The sequence below is a fragment of the Notechis scutatus genome, chromosome 6, assembly GCF_049901735.1.
Source record: "Notechis scutatus isolate UNSWTSFEM ecotype Mainland chromosome 6, rNotScu1.2, whole genome shotgun sequence".
Classification (NCBI taxonomy): Eukaryota; Metazoa; Chordata; class Lepidosauria; order Squamata; family Elapidae; genus Notechis; species Notechis scutatus.
The window spans coordinates 79,952,700-79,975,086 of record NC_142014.1 but is presented as its reverse complement, the minus strand read 5'-3'; the positions used below and the strand labels follow the sequence as shown (position 1 = coordinate 79,975,086).

Genomic DNA, 22,387 nt, shown 5'->3' with positions numbered 1-22,387 from the left:
ATAGAATGGAATAGAATAGAATAGAATAGAATATTGAGAATAGAATAGACAATAGAATAGAAATAGAAAATAGAGTAGAATAGAATAAAAATAGAATAGAATAGAAAATAGAATCGAATAGAGAGGAGAAGAGAATTAGAATTAGAATAGAATAGAATAGAATAGAATAGAATAGAATAGAATAGAATCTTTATTGAGAATGGAATAGAGAATAGAACAGAAAATAGAATAGAAATAGAAAATAGAGTAGAATAGAATAAAAAATAGAATAGAATAGAAAATAGAATCGAATAGAGAGGAGAAGAGAATTAGAATAGAATAGAATAGAATAGAATAGAATAGAATAGAATAGAGAATAAATAGAAAGAATAGAATAGAATAGAAAATAGAATAGAAAATTGAATCTATCTATCTAAAAGCGAAATGCCACTCATGCATCATTACAAAATCTCCAGAACCGTAAAGCCTACAAACTTGAAATTTGGCACTTATGTTCCTCTTGGCTTCTAGGGGCTCACTAAGAAAGGTTTTTTCAAAATGACCATCAGAGCATTTAGACTATTTCCTATATTATTATTATTAACACGCTCTGATGCTAAGGAGTTCGACTCCCCCTCCCCACCTGAAAAAAAGAAATCTCTTCCAAATACAAAACACAAGCAGAGGAGTTTCAGTTTCCGTTTCACAGCAGCAAGCAGCTTTAGGACAGAACAGTTGAGCTAAGCCACGCCCAGGCTCCTTGTTGTCTCCTTCTTGCTCACACAGCAAAATACTATTTCACTTTCCAAACAGCCCTCAACTTTTTCACATACTGACAGGACGCTAGCCAGATGAATACTAATGGATACTTTGGGCAGAGGCAGAATTTTCTCCCCTTATTTTCCTCCCCAAAAACTAAGCCCGACCACATAGTTTAATAGCAAATCATGGGTATCGAGCTAGTAGAAAATAGAAGAGAATAGAAAATAGAATAGAACAGAAAATAGAACAAAACAGAATAGAAAATAGAATAGAAAAGAGAACAGAACAGAATAGAGTAGAAAATAGAATGGAATAATATTGGAATATAGAATGGAATTGAATTAGAAATAGAAATAGAATTCTTTATTGGCCAAGTGTGATTGGACACACAAGGAATTTGTCTTCAGTGCCAGAGTCCTCAGTGTACATAAAAAAATACAAGTGATGAATCATTTGAACTCTAAATTATGGCATCTGGTGTTTGACATAAATAAGCAACAAACCAAAGTTATCAGAAATACTTGGGAGTCTTCCCTGGCAGGTGAGTTAGACTCACCGTTGAGTCTTGGAATGCCAACTTTAAGAGCAAACAGAGAAGAGGGTATAGAAGATAATATGATAGCTCAGGGTTGAGCTGTGGGAGTCCTGGGTGCTCTCTGAGCTTGGTGGCTTTCTTGCAGATGTTTCATGACCCAACTATGTAACATCAGTTTTATACTATAGTGTATTTCAAGCTTGGCCAGTTTAACACGGGTGGATTTCAACTTCCAGAATTCTGGGAATTGAATAACCACCTCCTCCTCCTCCTCCTCCTCCTCCTCCTCCTCCTCCTCCTCCTCCTCCTCCTCCTCCTCCTCCTCCTCCTCCTCCTCCTTGTAAAATACCAATCCATTCTAGCACTAATGGGTTGAAAATACTAACTACTTTGGTCGTGAAACATGCTGGCTGGGGATTCTGGAAGTTGTGTTCTGGAAGTTGTATACTGCAAAAAGAGGGCTGTGAAAATACTTACAGACCCCTCACATCTTGGACATAAACTGTTTCAACTCCCATCCTCAAAACGACACTATAAGAGCCCTGCAGACCAGAACAACTAGACACAAGGGGAGTTTTTTCCTGAACACCATCACTTTGCTAAATCAATAATTTCCTCCACACTGTCCAACTATTTACAAAATCTGCACTACTATTACTATTAATCTACTCATCACTCCTTATCGCCCATCCCCTCCCACTTGGGACTGTATGACGGTAACTTTATCACTTGTATCCTTACGATTTATATTGACTGTTTCCTAGTATGATTTGATTGCTTATTGTACCTATGACTATTATTAAGTGTTGCACCTGGTGATTCTTGACTCTTGATGGATGTATCTTTTCTTTTATGCACACTGAGAGTATTTGCACCAAGACAAATTCCTTGTGTGTCCAACCACACTTGGCCAATAAAGAATTCTATTCTATTCTATTGAAGTCCATGGGTCTTAAAGTTGCCAGGTTTAAAAAAATACTGACGTAAGAAATACCCTCTAGCAATGCTTTGCTAAATGGTTAACTCAGCAATGGTGCCACCGTTGAATTCTGGGGGAGTTGAGGCCATGTTCTGTATTGTAGCACACTTCCTCTGATCCAAGTCAAATCAAGGGTAATTTTTCCTGCCTCCCCCTCAAAATTTAAAATTTTGGCCTTGCTTTTTATGAGTCCCAAAAACTTTTAATCCTTAATTTTGTGGATCCCGCACCAGAGGTGCTTTTGATAGCTTGGTTTCCCTAAAGCGGAAAATGCATGCCGTCCACAGCGAACAGCTCGATTCAATGCGTATAAAAATAATAAAGGCTGGATTAAAAAATATAAATAAGTAAGAAGCCCCCCAAGTCATAATATCCGATGTTTTGCTCTGGCTTTTCAGTTCATTCCTTGGAAGAAGCTGTACTATGAGTATTTGAAGGGAATCGGCCACACCTCGCAGACCCTTCAATTCATTCTGCAACGGTACGGCCTAACCAAGGAGCACCCCCAGTGCATGCTGGGATTTATTCGGTGAGTGGCCTCCCACTGTCATCTCCTTTGCTTTCTGGTCCTTGAGTTATGACCACAATAGGGAGCAGCAGTATTTTGCTTGCTAAGGGATGCGGTGGCTCAGTGGCTAAGACGCTGAGCTTGTCAATCAGAAAAGTCGGCAGTTCAGCGGTTCGAATTCCCAGCGCCGCATAACGGATTGAGCTCCCGTTATTTGTCCCAGCTTCTGCCAACCTAGCAGTTCGAAAGCAGGTAGAAAAAATGCAAGTCTCTCTCTCTCTCTCTCTCTCTCTCTCTCTCTCTCCCTCTCTCCTTCTCTCTCTCCTTCTCTCCCTCTCTCTCTCTCTCTCTCTCTCTCTCTCTCTCAAAAACCAAAACATAAATAAAGGTCCTTTAATGCCTTCAACTTGGCTTCACTGTTTAATTGTTCACAGTTGAAGATTAAACTCTTTTCACAATTAACATTCCAAATGAAAGAAACACAGTTCAAATTCAGAGAGTAGATAATGAAGCAAAAGCCGAAAAAAACCCGCACTGAATAAAGTTCCACGACAGACCAGGATAAATAATCACAAACTTCAGGAAGATAACCAGCTACAGTCCGTGGGAAGAACGCCAACCAAGATAAACCTCATCTAGGAATAAAACACTAATTTGTCTCCAGCGTTTGTTAGCACGCAGGTCCAAACTCTTATGCAGATTTCACACCTGCGACCCATGAAGAGGGGATCAAGGCCTTCTCCTCCCAAGTAGACCACATTTTACCCCGATCCTCTCCTCCCTGCGTGCCCTAGGATGGCTAGGGGATGGGCCTGGGTCCTCCTCTGACTGCTCAGCCGGCCTCATGCCCTTCCCCAGCCTCCTCCACCAACTCTGGAGCCACACTCCCACTCCCTGTTGGCTGTTCCTCCTCTCCCTCCAAGTCAGTCTCCACCAGGAGCATTGTCAGCTGGTGCTCCGTTCAAAATCCAGGAAAGAAATACTCTTGCAATTAGAGAAAAGATGTCTTTTACTGGAAGTCAGTGGTAGCAACAAGAAAATTTTGAATCTGGGTAGATAGGCACGCACATCACATTTATCAAGGGAGTGAAATGTTCCCACCCCCAACAGTTCAAACGGTTGTTCCAATTTAAAAATTGTGAACTACATCATGCGGACATCTCCAGGTGGTGATGATTAGTTGGCCTTGGCTTACTCAGATAAAGGGTTGCAGTTGCGCAGAGAAGAGAAAGCTAAGCAGGAATGAGAAACCCTCCCCAGTTTATACAATATTAGTTAGCAACATTTGCAGCTTACATCCCATTCATTTCCCCCTTCCACCACCCCCCATTACTCATGGCAGCCAGAAAGAAGCAAAGGAAAGGAGGAAGATCTTGAAGGCTGACAGGCATGACTCTCTCTCTCACACACACATATATACGCAGAGAGAAGTATGTTTTAGAGTTTATTATTGTTCCCCAGCAATCCCCTTCACACAGCCTCAGAACTTTCCCAAATAAATCCCGCCCCAAGCAGGCCACAGTTAGTCCACAAGGCAGTGGCCAATAGTCCACAAAACAATGGAAAGTCGCTACCGCCAATAAGCCCACCCAACAAACCTAAACCCACCCGGCCAGATGGAAATACACCCAGGCGAGCTCACTTGGGAAGAGAAATTCAAATTCTCCAAGGCAGGAAGCACAAGGAGCAAACACACACAGCCGTAAACCAAACACCTTGTTCCCAGCGATGCCCGATTCCACCCGCTGCAATAAATAGCTTTGATGGGTGCAGCCGATCAAGACAGGCAGGGCCTTCTCCCAAGCAACCTGGCAGATCTCCATTGCTCTTGTCTTTTCTCTGTCCTGAGTGCTCTCGGATCAACCACGGAAGGCAGCTCCTCTTCCTCTTCACTGACTGTCTGTCCCTGCAAGCTGTCCCCAGCCGAAGCCTCCGGTAAATCTCTTTTGGCCGGCTGATCAGAGTCATTAATTAACCCAGTTCCTGATGTGTGACGAAGGTGCTCATCCCTCCTTTGAGCCGGCCTCCGTGGAAGAATCCGGGGATTCGTCCAAGAGAGACATCACACCCCAGGGACGCTGCAAACATCACGACCCCATTGCCACAGTTGTTAAAGTGAATCACTGCAGATGATAAGTGAGCAACCCTGTTGTTAAGCGAATCTGGCTTCCCCCGTTGACTTTGCTTATCAAAAGGTCACAAAACAAGGGTCACACAACAACTGTCGTAAGTATGAGTCAGTTGCCAAGCCTCTGCGTTTTGATCGCACAACCACGGGGATACTGCAAAGGTCATAACTGTGAAACAACGGTCATAAGTCCCTTTTTTTTCAGCATCGTTGTAACTTTGGATGGTCACTAAAAGGAAGTGTTGTAAGTTGAGGTTTTACCTGTATAAGGCCATCACCTGTCCACGTCTATGGAGATTCTCAGTCCGCCAGGTGCTGGTTGTCCCAAAGGTGCTTTTTCAAGAGGCAACTGGACTTTCTGGTTTTCCTCTAAAGATGTTTCACTTCTCATCCAAGAAGCTTCTTCAGCTCTGACTGGATGGTGGAGAATGGAAGGATTTATACTCCTTGCAGACAGCTGGTCACTTGCATCCTTTTAGAGGGTCGTTGAGGCCACTTAGGAGTTTCTCTGTGTCCTCAGGGTCACCTGAGTGGTGCAAATGGTTCTTGTAGTCTGCATTTTTTCCTCTGGAAATTCATTCTTACTCCCACACCATTCCAAGGGTGCTCACCCCAAAGGGCATAGCTAAACGTCTGTAGAGCTACTCTGTCATCCAGGTCTTGGTTGTCCCAAAAGTGCTTTTTTCCCCAAGAGGCAACTGGACTTTCTGGTTTTTCCTCTGAAGGCGTTTCGCTTCTCATCCAAGAAGCTTCCTCAGCTCTGACTGAATGGTGGGGGAAGGAAGTATTTATACTCCTTGCAGAGAGTTGGTCATTTGCATTCTTTTTAGAGAGACATGGAGACCACTTGGAGGTTTATCCTCAGGATGATTTGAATAGTGCAAATGGGTGTGGAGCCTTCTTGGAACTGCGGAAAGGACCGTGCTGTAGACTGGAGATAGACGATGTCATGTCCCTCCCCTTCTGTTGAGGGAGGGGTGTTCAGTTTTGACACAGATGGCCTCTTTGACCCCTCCTCTTTCAAACCAGAGGTCCTCTCTCTGTCCAAACTGTGGACTTTTGCTGTCTTCAGAAGGGTGGCTTTTGTCTTTTGAATGCAGATGGGCGGCTGAATCCTGTCCTCATGGGTTTGTTCTCCGATGTTTTGCCTGTCTGGATTCTGGCAGTTACCCCCAATTAAATCAAGAGTCTCAAGCCAGACTTCCAAAACTTCAAAAATGATTTATTGAGAGTTAACATGTCCGGCAGTGTCTGGGCGTAGCCGACTCTGAGATACGTCATTCATTGTCTCCCTTGAGCCTGGTTTTCCCTCCACCCCTCTGGGTGTATCGTAATTCATATCCTCCAATGGGTCACCTCCATAGCCCAGAGTCATCAATCATGCTCTCCAGTTAGAATTTTGCGCGGCAGAAACTGCAGTCACCTAGTTACTATCTCTGAAAAACTATGCATGGAATGCACTTTCGATTTCCAAGCTGCTGCACTCCTCTTTCAAACCCCTTTCCCCCCTCCCTTTCTGTTGGCAACTCTTAAAATGACCATAGAAATATTTTATGAGTTGACAGTGCCATGTGTTTATTAAGTGGTTGTTTTGTTTCCCCGATCTGCCCATGGCTTGCTGCATGGAATGGAATGGAATAGAGAATAGAATGGAATGGAATAGAAAATAGAATAGAAAATAGAATAGAATAGAATAGAATAGAATAGAATAGAATAGAATAGAATAGAATAGAATAGAATTCTTTATTGTCCAAGTGTGATTGGGCACACAAGGAATTTGTCTTGGTGCAAATGCTCTCAGTGTACATAAAAGGAAAGATCCATTCATCAAGAGTCCAGAATCATAAGATACAACACTTAATAATAGTCATAGGGTACAATAAGCAATCAAATCATACTAAGAAACAGTCAATATAGAGCGTAAGGATACAAGCGACAAAGTTATAGTCATACAGTCCCAAGTGGGAGGGGATGGGCGATAAGGAGTGATGAGAAGATTAATACTAATGGTAGTGCAGACTTTGTAAATAGTTGGACAGCGTTGAGAGAATTATTTGTTTAGCAGAGGGATGGCGTTCGTGGAAAAACTGTCCTTGTGTCTAGTTGTTCTGGTGTGCAGGGCTCTATAGTGTCGTTTTGAGGGAAGGGGTTGAAATAGTTTATGTCCAGGATGTGAGGGGTCTGTAGATATTTTCACAGCCCTCTTTTTGACTCGTGCAGGATACAGGTCCTCCATAGAAGGCAGGCTGGTGGTAATAGTTTTTTTCTGCAGTCCTAATTATCCTCTGGAGTCTGTGTCTGTCTTGTTGGGTTGCACTATATTGCAGTGCATACATCATGTTACTTGGTTTCTTGCCTGGGTGTTTTATCTTTGGGGTGGACCAGCTTCTGCCTTAGTGTATTCACGGGTTTGAAGTGTGCACATATATTATGTCGGCTAAAGATCCTCCTGAGCTTTTCCGATATGTCTGCAACGTACAGAATGACAACGTTGCTTGGTTTATTGTTGCTTCGTTTATTGAAGCTTCTTGGATGAGAAGCGAAACATCTTCATAGAAAAATCAGAAAGCCCAGCACCTTTGGGATCACCTGTCCATGTTTCTCTTCCCAATCCAGGTGTGCGTCCGCTGTTCGGAGCTGCCACTGCCGAGATCCCACCGCTGTCCTCGCGTGCCTGAAACACCACTCGCTCTTTCCCAAGGCAGAAGTCTGCATTGCCAAGAATCTTCCGGATTTCGACAGTCTCAAAGAGCAGGTAAGTCTTGGCAGGATTAAACGCTCCCTGGAATTGAGGTTTTGGGATGATTCCGTGGTGTCCTTGGATCTGGGTTGTCTTATTGAAAACTTGGGGATGTCACTCAAAAGGTAATGGATTCCGAGAGAGACAGTCTGAATCTGATTTGGAGGGGGAGGCCGAGCAGCCAACAGGGAGTGGGAGTGTGGCTCCATTGGCTGTGGAGGAAACTGGTGAAGGACAATGTCTGGCTGGGAAGAACAAGGGAGAGGTAGAACAAGGGAGAGGGAGTTCAGAGGAAGACCCAGGCCCACCCCTTCTTCATCCTAGGGCACACAGGGAGGAACGGAGAAGGGAGCAACGTGAGTTGCCTGGCTTACAGGGAAGGAAAGGGCCCTGATTCCCTTCATTAGCTGCAGCTGGGAACACAGTGTTTAAAAGGGGAAGCAGCAAGTTGTTGGGAGCAAATGTGACTTTATCTTGTATCTCGTGGCTTATCTGTGTTCCTGGCGTCTTCCCAACTGTGTGTGTTTTGCTGGCCTTTCAAGTCTACAATTTCTTCTCCTGCCCTATCCAGTTAATTACTGCAGCATGATTTGTGTGGATTTTTATTTACAGTTTGTATGTATTTTGTTTTCGGACTGAATTTCCTCCAGTTAAATAAGGCTGTTCTTGGGAGAGTTTTTTCTCCAGCCAAAGGTAACTGGACATTGAGGGCAAAGTTGGAGGTATTAAAGGGACTTTTCTTACTTATGTGACTGTGTTGCCTTTGTGCCACGCCCCTTTGGGTCATCACAGGAGGCTTAAACGCTCCCTGGAATTGAGGTTTTGGGATGTTTCCGTTGTGTTTCCCCTTGGATGTGGGTTTTCTTGTTCAAAAATTGGGGATGTCACTCAAAAGGTAATGGATTCCGAGAGAGACAGTCCTTCGACTTATAAGCATTCGTTTAGTGACCATTTAGTGCAGGGGCCTTCAAACTTGACAGCTTTTAAGACTTGTGGACTTCAACTCCCAGAATTCTTTCTCCAGTCATGTTAGCTCAAGAATTCTGGGAGTTGAAGTCCACAAGTCTTAAAGTTGCCAAGTTTGAAGACCCCTTGATCGATCTATCTATCTATCTATCTATCTATCTATCTATCTATCTATCTATCTATCTATCTATCTATCTATCTATCATCTATTCTCTCTATTTCACCTCTGTCTATTCTATCTATATCTATTCTGTCTTTCTCTCCCTCTCCCTCTATCTATCTATTCTATCTCTGTTTCTCTCTATCTAAGACTTGTGGACTTCAACTCCCAGAATTCCTCCTCCAGTCATGTTAGCTCAGGAATTCTGGGAGTTGGAAGCCCACAAAGTCTTAAAGGTGTCAAGTTTGGAGACCCTAGTGATTTGCCTGAGTGTCAGGAACTCTCTGCTGTTTTTCAGACTCAATGCTCACAAGTTTTCCAGTTGGAAATATGGCGGTCTGTCCATCTGTTGCGAAATTAAGGCATGGACCCATTTCCCCACTAGGTAACATCACCTGTGGTTAGTGGGGGGGGTCATGAAATGTCTGAAAGAAAACCAGCAAAGTCAGAGAGCATCAAGGACCCCAAAGGCCTTCTCCTCCTCCTTCTCCTCCTCTTCCTCCTCCTCCTCCTCCTCCTCCTCCTCCTCCTCCTCCTCCTCCTCCTCCTCCTCCTCCTCTGATGATGTTACTTAGATGGATCATGAAACTTCTGCAAGAAAACAACCAAGTTCAGAGAGCACCAAGGACCCCAAACTTGTTGTCGTCGTCGTCCTCCTCCTCCTCCGATGATGATGATGATGTTACTTAGTTGGGTGATGAAGTGTCTGCAAGAAAACTGCCAAGATCAGAGATTACCAAGGATCTCCTAGTCTTTTTCCTACTCCTCCACCTCCCTCCTCCTACTCCTACCTCCTCCTCCTCCTCCTCCTCCTCCTCCTCCTCCTCCTCTGATGATGATGATGTTACTTAGTTGGATCATGAAACGTCTGCCAGAAAACACCCAAGCTCAGAGAGCATGAAGGACCCCAAAGTCCTCGTCGTCGTCGTCCCCTCCTCCTCCTCCTCCTCCTCCTCCTCCTCTGATGTGACTTAGTTGGGTGATGAAGTGTCTGCAAGAAAACTGCCAAGATCAGAGATTACCAAGGATGATCTCCTAGTCTTTTTCCTCCTCCTCCTCCTCCTCCTCCTCCTCCTCCTCCTCCTCCTCCTCCTCCTCCTCCTCCTCCTCCTCCTCCTCCTCCTCTGATGTGACTTAGTTGGGTGATGAAGTGTCTGCAAGAAAACTGCCAAGATCAGAGATTACCAAGGATGATCTCCTAGTCTTTTTCCTCCTCTTCCTCTTCCTTCTCCTCCTCCTCCCCCTTCTAGCACTGATGATGATGGTGAAATGTTTGCAAGGAAACCACTAAGCTCAGAGATTACCCAGGACCCTTCATTTCAACCCTGAGCTACAACCATTCTCTTCTACTACCTCAGAGCAAAGTTCTCTGACCCTGCCAAGGGGAAAGGTCGAACTTTCGCAGGCTTCTCTGAATTCAGCTTTTAAGGAAGGGCGTTCCCAAGTGATTATCAGTTGCAAACAGGCTGGCTCTACTCCCCCCACCTCCCCAGCCACATGTGGGTGGGTGGGATTTCCCCCTGAGTTCCTCTAAGGGTAAATGGTGAGAATTATGTCAGGGAGAAGCAACTTCCACACCGTTCCTTGAGAATAAATTGAACGTCTCTTTGAATAAGGAAGGGAAGAGATTAAAACGGGAGACCGGATTAGAAATTTTTATCTTTGTTCTGTCTTTCAGTAAGTGGAGTAACTCTGGGCGTCCTGAGTGTACCTCCTCACCCGGAATTAAACCCCCAGATTAGCATAGATTGACACCAAAATTCGTACTAGGCCAACAGGTCAGCAACACCCCGGTCAAGGAACTACCGATTCAGACAACCAGTCAGTAAACAGGCTAATCAAGGAAGCACCAAGATTACTCCCCGCAATTGAGACAAGTAATCTGCGAAGCCCACTCCTTTCTAGCGCTGATGAGGTTATGTAGTCAGTAATAAAATGTCTGCAAGAAAACAACCAACCTCAGAGAGCATCACAGACCGTACAGTCCTTCCTCTTCCTCCTCTATCTCTCTTCCTCCATCTCTTCCTCCTCCTCCTCCTCCTCTCTTCCTTCATCTCTTCCTCCTTCTCCTCCATCTCTCTTCCTCCATCTCTTCCTCCTTCTCCATTTCTCTTCCTCCGTCTCTTCCTCCTCCTCCTCTCCATCTCTCTTCCTCCATCTCTTCCTCCTCCATCTCACTTCTCCTCCATCTCTTTCCTCCTCCTCTCCTCTTCCCTCCTCCTCCTCCTCCTCCTCCTCCTCCTCCTCCTCCTCCTCCTCCTCCTCCTCCTCCTCCTCCTCTCTCCTCTCCTCCTCCTTTCTGAAAACCCTACTTCCCTTCTAGCACTGATGATGTTACCTAGTTGGTTAATAAAACGTCTGCTAGAAAACAGTCAAGCTCAAAGGGGATTCTCCATTGATATGAGCGGTAATAATAATGTACTTTGCAATGATAAATTATAGAATATAGTCTGTTAAGAGGAGGGAGGGGCACTGATATCTTTTTAGAAGACGAATGTATATTCTTATTTTTATTGTTACAATAAAGGTTAATGTTTATTATATATATTGAAATGATTTAAATGAATCGTGAGGAGGTTTAAAAATGAGATTAATATCAGTGACCATGAATAGCAAAATGGATTAATTGTTTCTTCTATTTTTGGGCGGGGGGATATCATGAATAAAATTTTATGGAAGTAAAGGGAGAAAATACATTGGGGAATCTGACTGAAAAGTAGTTTATTTTTCTAGGGAATGATTAGTTTATTTTTCTAGGGAATGATTATTACTATAACTAAGTAAAATAGATGTTTAACTGGGAATTACAGATGAGGGAATTAAGGCATATTTAAACCACTGAGGTGACACCCCCAAACTATTAAAAGGGGAGGGGAAATTTATGTTTTGTTTTATGTGAAAAAGCTTGTATTAATTTAGACTTTATGAAAAGAATATGCGATGGAATTGCAAATTTGACGAGATAAAAGAATTAAAAGGGAAGATATGGAAACTATTAGTGACTTAAATGAGAAAAGAGTACTTTGGAAAAGGCCACGCTTAAAAGAAATGTTAATGTTTAAGAAATTTATTTGAAATGAATTGAGAAGATGTTTAGAATGAAAGTAATATTAATGAATAGGATTAATTTGTTTGTTCTTTTTCTTATGTAAAAGTTGACAGGTAAAATGAGAAAAGAGTACTTTGGAAAAGGCCACGCTTAAAAGAAATGTTAATGTTTAAGAAATACATTTGAAATAAAATTGAAATGAACTGAGAAGATGTTCAGAATGAAAGTAATATTAATGAATAGGATTAATTTGTTTGTTCCTTTTCTTATGTAAAAGTTGAGAGGTAAAATGAGAAAAGAGTACTTTGGAAAAGGCCACGCTTAAAAGAAATGTTAATGTTTAAGAAATACAGTTGAAATAAATTGAAATGAACAGAAGATGTTTAGAATGAAAGTAATATTAATGAATAGGATTAATTTGTTTGTTCCTTTTCTTATGTAAAAGTTGAGAGGTACAATGAGAAAAGAGTACTTTGGAAAAGGCCACGCTTAAGAAATGTTAATGTTTAAGAAATACATTTGAAATCAAATTGAAATGAATTGAGAAGATGTTTACATTGAAAGTAATATCACTTAACAGAATTAATGCGTTCCTTTTCTTACGTAAAAGTTGAAATGGAGAAGTAATAATAGAATTAAGTTAAAAATGGGCAAGATAGGATGTTGAATGTAAAAATGAAGATATAATTACTGTCATATTCGCATGTAAAAGTGGCGACTCGGAATTATGTCGTACACTGAAAAGAGCTCTTTTTTTATGTTGTTTTGGAAAAATGGAATAAAACTTGCTTTTAGAAAAAGAAAACAATCGAGCTCAGAGAGCATCAAGGACCCCACATTCCTGGAATAGTTGTAAGTCGGGGCCCTACTTCATCCTGCCCTCCCGTAGGTGTCAGGCAGGACAGATAACACAATCTGTGTGTGAGAGAAAAAGGTTTCCCTTAGCCCTGCAACGATTCACCCCCTGTTCTTCCAGCCAACCTATGTTCGGGCAGTGATGGCGGCCATTGTGCTCTTGGCTGGAGGGGTTTGTGATGTTCAGGAGCTGGTAAACTGTCTCCGAAGACCCAGCGCCACCATGTCGCGGACGGACACCCTGGAGATGATGTACTGTATGGCCACCCTACTTTACGCCATGCGAGAGAATGAAGTCCAGATCAGTAACAGGTAAGTTTGCAAAGGGTCTCAGGAGGCTCTTAGGTCTGTTACCTGTAGTTTACGGCAGGAGTAAAAGTAGGAGTATCTTTGGCAGGGAGGGCTGCGCATGCTTTGAAAAAAGTACACACTTGAGCATGAGAGCCAGTTTGGTCTAGTGGTTAAAGACACCAGGCTAGAAAGCAGGAGACGGTGATTTCTGGTCCCGTGTTAGACATGAAAGGCGGCTGGGTGACTTTGGGCCAATCACCAGGATGCAGTGAGTTGTAGTCCTGCCTTAGGCATGAAAGCCAACTGATGACTTTGAACTCGTCTCTCTCTATGTGTGTCTCTGTCTCTCTGCCTCTGTCTCTCTCTGTGTCTCTCTCTGTGTGTCCCTCTCTCTGCCTCTTTCTCTGTCTCTCTCTTTCTCTCTCTTTCTCTCTCCCTCTCTCTCTGTCGCTCTCTGTCTCTGTGTCTCTCTCTGTTTCTCTGTATGTCTCTCTCTGTTTCTCTCTGTCTCTCTCTCTCTGTCTCTTTCTCTGTGTCTCTGTCTCTTTCTGTGTCTCTTTGTCTCTGTCTCTATCTGTCTCTGTGTCTCTCTCTCTCTCTCTGTCTCTATGTCTGTGTCTCTCTGTGTCTCTTTCTGTGTCTCTGTGTCTCTCTCTTTGTGTCTGTCTCTCTCTCTGTCTCTCTGTCTCTCTCTCTCTCTCTCTGTGTGTGTGTGTCTCTCTCTCTCTGAGTCTGTCTGTGTCTGTGTGTGTGTGTGTGTGTGTCTCTCTCTCTTGTCTCTCTCTGTATTTCTCTCTCTCTCTCTGTCTCTCTGTGTGTGTGTCTGTGTCTGTGTCTGTGTCTCTCTCTGTGTCTCTCTCTCTCTCTCTCTCTCTCTCTGTCTCTCTGTCTCTCTTTCTCTGTCTCTGTCTCTCTTTCTCTGTGTGTGTCTGTCTGTCTGTCTCTCTCTCTGTGTGTCACTCTTGCTGTCTCTCTTTGTCTTTCTGTCTCTCTCTCTCTCTCTCTCTCTCTCTGTCTCTCTCTCTGCCTCTCTGTCTGTCGCTCTCAGGCTCTGTCTCTGTCTCTCTCTGTGTCTCTGTCTCTGTCTCTGTCTCTCTCTGTCTCTCTCACTTTGTCTCTCACTCTTTTTCTCTGTCTCTCTGTCTCACTTTCTCTGTATCTCTCTCTCTCTCTCTCTCTCTCCCTTTCTGAGTCCAACCCACCTCACAGGGTTATTGTTGTGGGGAAAGTAGGAGGAAGAACCTGTATCATATATCAATTCGCCCCCCTTCAATTAGGTGCCAAAATAATCAAGGCAGGATACCAATCCGTAAATAAAGATAAAACACCTCCTCCTCTTTAAAGCGGCTGCAACTTTGCTCAGGCTTTCTCACGCATCTGCAAGAAAGTTGCTGCTGCTTTCAAGAGATGGTTCCTTAAAGCAGAAATCCACTGAGGTGTGTTTATTCCCCGTCTCTGGATTTATTTTTTTCCTGGATTTTATGCAATTGAAGAGTTTTTACTCTTGAGGTTCGTTTTCATTTCCCCCCGTATTTTCTGTATTCCTTCTAGGCTTCACTACAATGTTTTTTATTGCCTGTATCACCTGGATTATTTCTCCTGCAGCCCGGCCGTCGAACATAATCCCAAATTATCCAGCAGTCAAGGAGGTCTCAGGTGGGTACATGAACTTTGTTAGGTTAATATAAGTAAGTTCTCGACTTACAACTGTTTCGTTTAGTGATCGAAGTTGCAACAGCACTGAAAAAAAAAGAAACTTATGACCGTTTTTCACATTTACGACCGTTGCAGTATTCCTGTGAGCACGTGATCCAAATGCAGACAACAGATTCATACTTACGACCGTTGCGGCGTCCCGGCGGGGGGTGGGGGGTGTCACGTTGCTGAGTCTCAATGGGGAAGCCACTTAACAACCGTGCACAGAATGATCACAAAATGGGGCAAAACCCACTCAACCGTAATTTCGCTTAGCAACAGAAACGGTTGGGCTCCCTTGGGGTTGTAAAATTGAGGACTAGCAGCCTGGCAGGGCCGGTTCATACCTGTGATCTTACACAAGGTTCACAAACATGGACAAACTACTACTTCTGTTCCTCCACAGGCCTGTTTTACAACCTACCAGTGAACAGCAACAGATCTTAAACCACCCCCTTGCACCTGGAGAGCGGGTAAAAATTGTGGCTTTTGCAGGTAAGGCACCTTGAGCCCAGAAGATTCTTAAGAATAAGGATAACAGGGTTGGAAGGAGGTCCTTGGAGGTCTTCTAGTCCAACCCCTGCTCAGGCAGGAAACCCTATACCATTTCAGACAAATGGTTGCCCAGTCTCTTCTTAAAAACCTCCAGTGATGGAAAAGGGAGGAGGAAGGGAGGAAAGGAAGGAGGGAGGGAGGGAGGGAGGGAGGGAGGGAGGAAGGAAGGAAGGAAGGAAGGAAGGAAGGAAAGGGAAGGGAAGGAGGAAAGGAAGGGAGGGGAAGGAGGGAGGGAAGGAAAGGAAAAGAGGGAGGGAGGGAAGGAAGGAAGGAAAGGAAGGGAGGGAGGGAGGAAAGGAAGGAAGGAAAGGAAGGGAGGAAGGAAGGAAAGGGAGGGAGGGAGGAAGGAAAGGGAGGGAGGAAGGAAGGAAGGAAAGGGAAGAAAAGGAAAGAAGGGAGGGGGGAACAAAGGAAGGAAAGAAGGGAGGGAGGGAAGGAAGGAAAGGAAAGAAAAGGAAGGAAGGGAGGGAAAGAAGGGAGGGAGGGAGGAAAGGAAGGAAGGAAAGAAGGGGAAGGAAGGAAGGGAAGGAAAGAAGGGAGGGGCGAGGGTGGAAAGGAAGGAAGGGAGGGAGGGAGGAAAGGAAGGAAGGAAAGAAAGGAAGGAAAGGAAAGGAGGGAGGGAGGAAAGGAAGGAAGGAAAGGAGGAAAAGGAAGGAAAGGAAAGGAAGGGAGGGAAGGAAGGAAAGGAAAGAAGGGAGGAGAAGGAAGGAAGGGAAGGAAAGAAGGGAGGAGGGAAGGAAGGAAAGGAGGGAGAGGAAAGGAAGGAAGGAAAGAAGGGAGGGAGGGAGGGAGGAAGGAAGGGAGGAAAGGAAAGGAAAGGGGAGGGAGGGAAGGAAGGGAGGGAGGAAAGGAAGGGAGGGAAGGAAAGGAGGGAGGGAAGGAAGGAAGGAAAGGAAGAAAGGAAAGAAAGGGAGGGAGGGAGGAAAGGAAGGAAAGAAGGGAGGAAAGGGAGGAAGGGAAGGGAGGGAGGGAGGAAGGAAGGAAGGAAAGGAAGAAAAGGAAGGAAGGGAGGGAGGAAAGGAAGGAGGAAAGGAGGAAGAAAGGAAAGGAAAGGAGGGAAGGAAGGAAGGAAAGGGAAGAAAAGGAAAGAAGGGAGGGGGGGAACAAAGGAAGGAAAGAAGGGAGGGAGGGAAGGAAGGAAAGGGAAGAAAAGAAGAAGGAAGGGGGGAAAGAAGGGAGGGAGGGAGGAAAGGAAGGAAGGAAAGAAGGGAAGGAAGGAAGGGAAGGAAAGAAGGGAGGGTGCGAGGGTGGAAAGGAAGGGAGGGAGGGAGGGAGGGAGGAAAGGAAGGAAGGAAAGAAAGGGAAGGAAAGGAAAGGAGGGAGGGAGGAAAGGAAGGAAGGAAAGGAAGGAAAGGAAAGGGAGGGAAGGAAGGAAGGAAGGAAAGAAGGGAGGAGAAGGAAGGAAGGGAAGGAAAGAAGGGAGGGAAGGAAGGAAAGGAGGGAGGGAGGAAAGGAAGGAAGGAAAGAAGGGAGGGAGGGAGGGAGGAAAGGAAGGGAGGGAAGGAAAGGAAAAGAGGGAGGGAGGGAAGGAAGGAAAGGAAGGAAGGGAGGGAGGAAAGGAAGGGAGGGAAGGAAAGGAGGGAGGGAAGGAAGGAAGGAAAGGGAAGAAAAGGAAAGGAGGGAGGGAGGAAAGGAAGGAAAGAAGGGAGGAAAGGGAGGAAGGGAAGGGAAGAAGGGAGGGAGGGAAGGAAGGAAGGAAAGGGAAGAAAAGGAAGGAAGGGAGGGAGGAAAGAAAGGGAAGGAAAGGAGGGAGGGAAGGAAAGGCTTTCTAGCCTGGGGTCTTTAACCACTAGACCAAAATTAATCCCGCGCAGCCTGGATTAATTGCTTTGGTGGGGGACATTTCTCTGCGGACCACCAAAATTTTGTTGCGGACCACCAGTGATCCCCCCTGCCCACTGATTGGCGACCCCTGGACTAGGCCCCTGCACCACTTATGCAGGATTCCAGGTGTGGTCTTACAAAAAAAACAAACCAAAACAAACAACCCAGAAGGACTGAAATGTTCGTAATTTTTCGCGCAGGCACTGGCAAAACATCCACTCTGATCCAGTACGCCAGGAAGTGGTCCGAGCAGAACTTCCTGTACTTGGCGTTCAACAGGACCATCGCCAACCAGGCGTCGCAGGTTTTCCCCGCCAACGTCACCTGTAAAACCATCCACTCTTTAGCGTTTGCAGAAGTCGGCAGACAGTAAGTGACCCCCGTCTTCTTTTATCGGGACTTAGTCCTCATTCTCTCCAATGCCTAACGAATGCCAGTTCCTGTGTCTTATTCCAAATTTGGACTCTTAATTCCATTATAGTCCTTTTATAATCCGGTTTTTATTCACCTTATAACTTCCTCTTGTTTTCCATTTGCCGCTGCCACACTCTTAAACGAGGGCTCTTTTCCTTTTGCTTCTCGGTGTCTGAGATTTAAGATCCCCAATAATTGTAGAAATACTCACCACGGCGAAGACAAGCCTCTGGTTCACAATTTCAAAGATTTATTGAGGGAAAGAAAAGGGGTTGCAAGCGCGGCCTCCAAGACCCTTCCCCAAGTGGATTGAGTACAAGGAGAGCAAATTTCACGACTTAAACAATACATTTGATACCCCTGCACAGAACACGCCACGCCTAGAAAGCCCTCTCCTTGCACCCCCTTCTTTTCTATATGCTAAACTACCAACTTGGGGTCAGCGTGATATTGTTTCCTGTGCCTCAGTGTTATATCTTATATTTATTGCTGGGCTGTCAGGCTTTTACCTTAGACGGATGTTCTTATCTTATTTATTCTTCATAGCCCCGGCAGATCTTCCTGTTTTCTTAACAATCTATTACAGGGGTGGCTAACCTTTTTGGGCTCCTGTGCCAAAAATTGTGTGCGCGCTTGCATGCTCGTGCTTGCGTGCCACTACCCAGAAGGCAATGCATGCCCCCCCACGTCCCCTACACATGCGCACGTAGTCCCACCTACCCCACCGCCCCCTTACCTGCACTGCACCTCACAGCTGATTTTCGGCCTCCCAGAGGCTTGAGGAAGGCTTCTGCAGGCTTCTCAGGCCAAAAACTAGGCCCGTTTCATCACTTCTGGTATTTCCGGAAAACAGGAAGTGACAAAATGGGCCTAGTTTTCAACCTGAAAAGTCTGCAGAAGTGTGCAGAAGCCTACCTGAAGCCTCTGGGAGACCGAAAATGGCCGAAAATCAGCTGTGAGGCGCGCATATGCGCAGTGAGGTAAGTTTGCCTGCAGCTCGCATGCCAGCATAAATGGCTCTGTGTGCCACTTGTGGCACACGTGCCATAGGTTCGCCATCATGGATCTATTATGTATCTGTGGAATGTATCATGTGTCTGTCAATGACCGGGCTAGGGTCTCGAGCGCCTCCTTGGCTAGGGTGATATATTTTTTTCAGTAGAAACAACGAAAGGGAGGGGGTTTTATGCAAAGACAGAGAAAGCTAGCAAGAGCATCAGAAAGGAATGTAGACATGATATTCTTCCGATTAAAATCGGAATTCCGATTTTTTTGGGAATCGCCCCCCTTTCCCCCTTCTTCTCCTCCTTCCGCTCCCTCGGAGGCCCGAGTCAGGAGTTGCTACCGCTGGCGCGGCTCTGCGTGGCTCCAGTCCGCGTTGCCTCAGGAAGGGAAAGGCAAAAGGAAGAGCCGCGGCGCTTTCAACGGCAGCAGCGGCTCCTGGTTTGCCTTTCCTTCCCGAGGCAACGCGGGACTGGAGCCACGCAGAGCGCGCCGGCGGTAGCAACTCCTGACAGCCCCAGCCGGATACCTGAGCAGAGCCCAGGTGGTAAGAGCGGAGCCCGGGTGGTGCGAGCGGAGGCAGCTGAGCGGCAGGAAAAGGGAGCTGGGCAGCGATTTCTTGGCGCGCGGTGGGGAGTCTCCTTTGGCCGGCCCCGATTTTTTTTTCAGAGGGGAATATCATGCCTGGGAATGGAAGAAAGAATCTTCTAGTCTATTTTATGTGCAAAATGAGCCAAAGCGTTTTCTAATCTTGCTGTATAAAGTCCATGATAAAAGAGTAACTTATATTTTTTCTCATTGGGGTTATCAAAGAAAAATCCGAAATCCTTTGTCTGGTTACACGCTGCTCACCGCTTCACCGCTCCAGCACACACTGAGGTCCCGGAAGCTTTCCATCCTTAGGGCAGCCGTTAAAACGGCCGCCTACCTCCTGTCTTCAAGGAGAGTATACCAAGCCAGGGAGGGGAGATGCGGCTCCTCTCGACCCAGCTGGCGGTTTTCCCCCTCTTCCCCCACCCCTCCGAGTTGGGTCAGATGGATCCGGTCCTTCCAACAGGATAAGCACGGATCAAAGCCGCGCATGATTGCGGTCTTCCGTCCGTCTTCGACGGAAGTGCCACCGGAAGTCCATGGGACTTATTCCTTGATGTACGACCACCATTGAGCTCAACGTTTCAGCCGCTGAATGAGACAGTGGTGAAATGAGTGTCCCCCCCCCCCCAAATTCTACAACCTTGCTGGCCAAGTTAAAGGGAATCAGTACAGTGGCTGAGTTAGGGACACCATGGTTGAGGGAAGAACGGAATAACAAGAGTTGGAAGGGAACCTGTAGGTCATCTAGTCCACCCCCACCCAAGCAGGAGACCTTATAATGTTGCTGACAGAGGGAAGCCATCCAGTCTCTTCCTGAAAGCCTCCAGGGATGGAGCGCCCACAACTTCTGAATAACAGAATAATAACAGGTTAACAGAGGTTGGAAGGGACCTTGTAGGTCATCTAGTCCAACCCCCTGCCCAAGCAGGAGACCCTACACCATTTCTAACAGATGCTAGTCCAGTCTCTTCTTGAAAGCCTCCAGGGATGAAGCTCCCACAACTTCCGAGGGAAACTTCTGTTCCATGGGTTGATTGTTCTCACTGTCACAAAGTTTCTCCTTATTTCCAGGTTGAATCTCTCCTTGATCAGTTTCCATCCATTGTTCCTTGCCTGGCCTTCAGGTGCCTTGGAGAAGAGCTTGACCCCCTTCCTCCTCTCTGTGGCAGCCCCTCAAATACTGGAAGACTGCTATCCTGTCTCCCCTGGTCCTTTTGTCAGATAAAGTCAGATAAAGTCAGATTAACAGAGTCGGAAGGGACCTTGTAGGTCATCTAGTCCAACCCCAGGCCTAAGCAGGAGACCTTAAACCATCCCTGACAGATGGCAGTCCAATCTCTTTTTGAAAAGTGATGAAATTCCTACAACTTCCGAAGGCAACTTCTGTTCCATGGATTAATTGCTCTCCCTGTCAGAAAGTTTCTCCTTATTTCCAGGTTGAATCTCTCCTTGTTCAGTTTCCATCCATTATTCCTTCTCTGGCCTTTGGGTGCTTTAGAAAATAGCTTGACCCCTGTCAGCCTTCAAGATTTTCTCCCTTTGCTTTGCATCTTTCGGCTGTCATAAGTAACTGGGGAGGAGGTGGGAATGGTTATGGGAAGTGAGCTGGATGTGTTACAAACCAGAACTGTATAAATTGGGGGGTAGATTCTTGCTTAGGTTTCTATCCTATGCTATGCGTAGCTGCAACCCTTTATCAAACTATGTCAAGGTCAACGGACAGAAGCCTCATCACCACCTGGAGATGCCCACATGATGATGTACACAACTTTTAATTGGATGAGCCAATTGAGCTATTGGGGGTGGGAACATTGCCATCACTTCGTATGTGTGATTTACGCACCTATTTTCTCAGATTCAGAATTCTTTTGTTGCTACCACTTGATTTCCAGTAAAAGATATCTTTTCTCTGATTAAAGGAGTCTTAAGTATTTCTTTCTTGGATTTTGAATGGAGCACCAGCTGACAACCCCTTCCTCCTCTCTGGGGCAGCCCCTCAACTATTGGAAGACTGCTATCCTGTCTCCCCTGGTCCTTCTCTTCACCAGACTAGCCAGGCCCAGTTCCTGCAATTCCATTCTTTCAGTCCCTTAATCATCTTGGTTAATTTTCTCTGCACTCTTTCCAGAGTGTCAACATCTTTTTTTGACCTCTTGTGGGCACGCAGGGACTCGTGACTTATGACGCCTTTCACCCTTCCTTCAGGCTCAACCTCCTACAAGCTCCTCGCTAACAATCCACACCCAAATAAGCAGAGATTTAACATCAGGATGAATTCCACCTCCCGGTGGGGTGGCCTAGAAGTGGAGCTCTTGCCTCACAGTCAGGAGTCTATGAGTTCGATCCTGGGTAGAGGCAGATATTTCTCTCTCCGAGCACAAAAATGAGAATATATTCTGCTGAATAAAACTCCTCATTGGCGAAAGGAAGGGCACCTGGCCAGTAAAACACTCGGCTCCATTCAATGGCCCAGACTCCACACCCGCGAGAGATTACGGGGGTCGTTGAAAGGAGATGATGATTAATTTCACCTTCCCTCTTTCATTCTGCTGCAGTTACAAACAGAAGCTTAACCCGGGCTCGCTGACCTCCTATATGGTCAGCTCCGTCCTCTCCAATCGCCAGGGACAGTCTCCGTTCATCAGAGGCAAGACGATCGTTCAGACCCTCACTGCCTTTTTCGCGTCGGCGGATGCGACCATCACCATGGAGCACGCGCCCATTTGGTGCAAGAACAACCGTGGGCAAAACGTCCTTGTGGAGGAATGCGAAAAGCACGTGAGTGTTTGTTTCTCGGGACCAGGGACAGGCGATCCTCGACTTTACGAGCATTTGTTCAGTGACCGTTTGAAGTTAACGACGGTCCGGAAAAAAAAAAAGACTTAGGACAGTGATGGCGAACCTTTTTTGTCATGTGCCGAAAGCGCACGCGACCCCCACCACCACCACCAATGAGCGCACAACACCCTCGCCCTGCCACGTTACCTGCACTGTGCATGCGCGCGCCTCCCAGCTGATTTTCGGCCCGTTGGAGGCTGTTTTCACCTTCCCGGAGGCTCGAGAAAAGCCTTTGCCCATTTTCAGCCTCCAGAGGGCCTCTGGAGCCCGGGGGGAGGCCGTTTTTGCTCTCGTGAAGGCTTGAGGGAAGCCTGTGGAGGGCCTCTGAAGCCTGGGGAGGCTGTCGTACTCCTGGAGGTTCACGGGAAGCCTCTGCAGCCTCTGGAGGCCAAAAAGCGGGCCTTCCGGAAATCCCGGAAGTGCCCGTTTTCAGCCTCCAGAGGGCCTCTGGAGCCCGAGGAAAGCCGTTTTTCCTCTCATGAAGGCCGGAAGTGCCCGTTTTCAGCCTCTGGA

General features: G+C 46.0%; 1 protein-coding gene across 3 annotated transcripts in view; it reads left to right on the top strand.

The window, feature by feature from the left end:
• The window catches only part of LOC113429319 (F-box DNA helicase 1), a 55,886-nt gene that overhangs the window by 6,315 nt on the left and 27,184 nt on the right, over positions 1 to 22,387 (top strand). For all 3 annotated transcript variants that reach the window (XR_015750180.1, XM_087968925.1, XM_087968926.1), the window contains 7 exons: positions 2,654 to 2,784; positions 7,508 to 7,646; positions 12,783 to 12,973; positions 14,504 to 14,608; positions 15,054 to 15,142; positions 17,227 to 17,395; positions 21,592 to 21,814. Coding sequence is in view for 2 of the 3 variants with exons in the window: in XM_087968925.1 (XP_087825051.1) it covers positions 2,654 to 2,784; positions 7,508 to 7,646; positions 12,783 to 12,973; positions 14,504 to 14,608; positions 15,054 to 15,142; positions 17,227 to 17,395; positions 21,592 to 21,814 (1,047 nt within the window). In the remaining variant the exon portion in view is untranslated. The remainder of the gene's footprint in view (positions 1 to 2,653; positions 2,785 to 7,507; positions 7,647 to 12,782; positions 12,974 to 14,503; positions 14,609 to 15,053; positions 15,143 to 17,226; positions 17,396 to 21,591; positions 21,815 to 22,387) is intronic.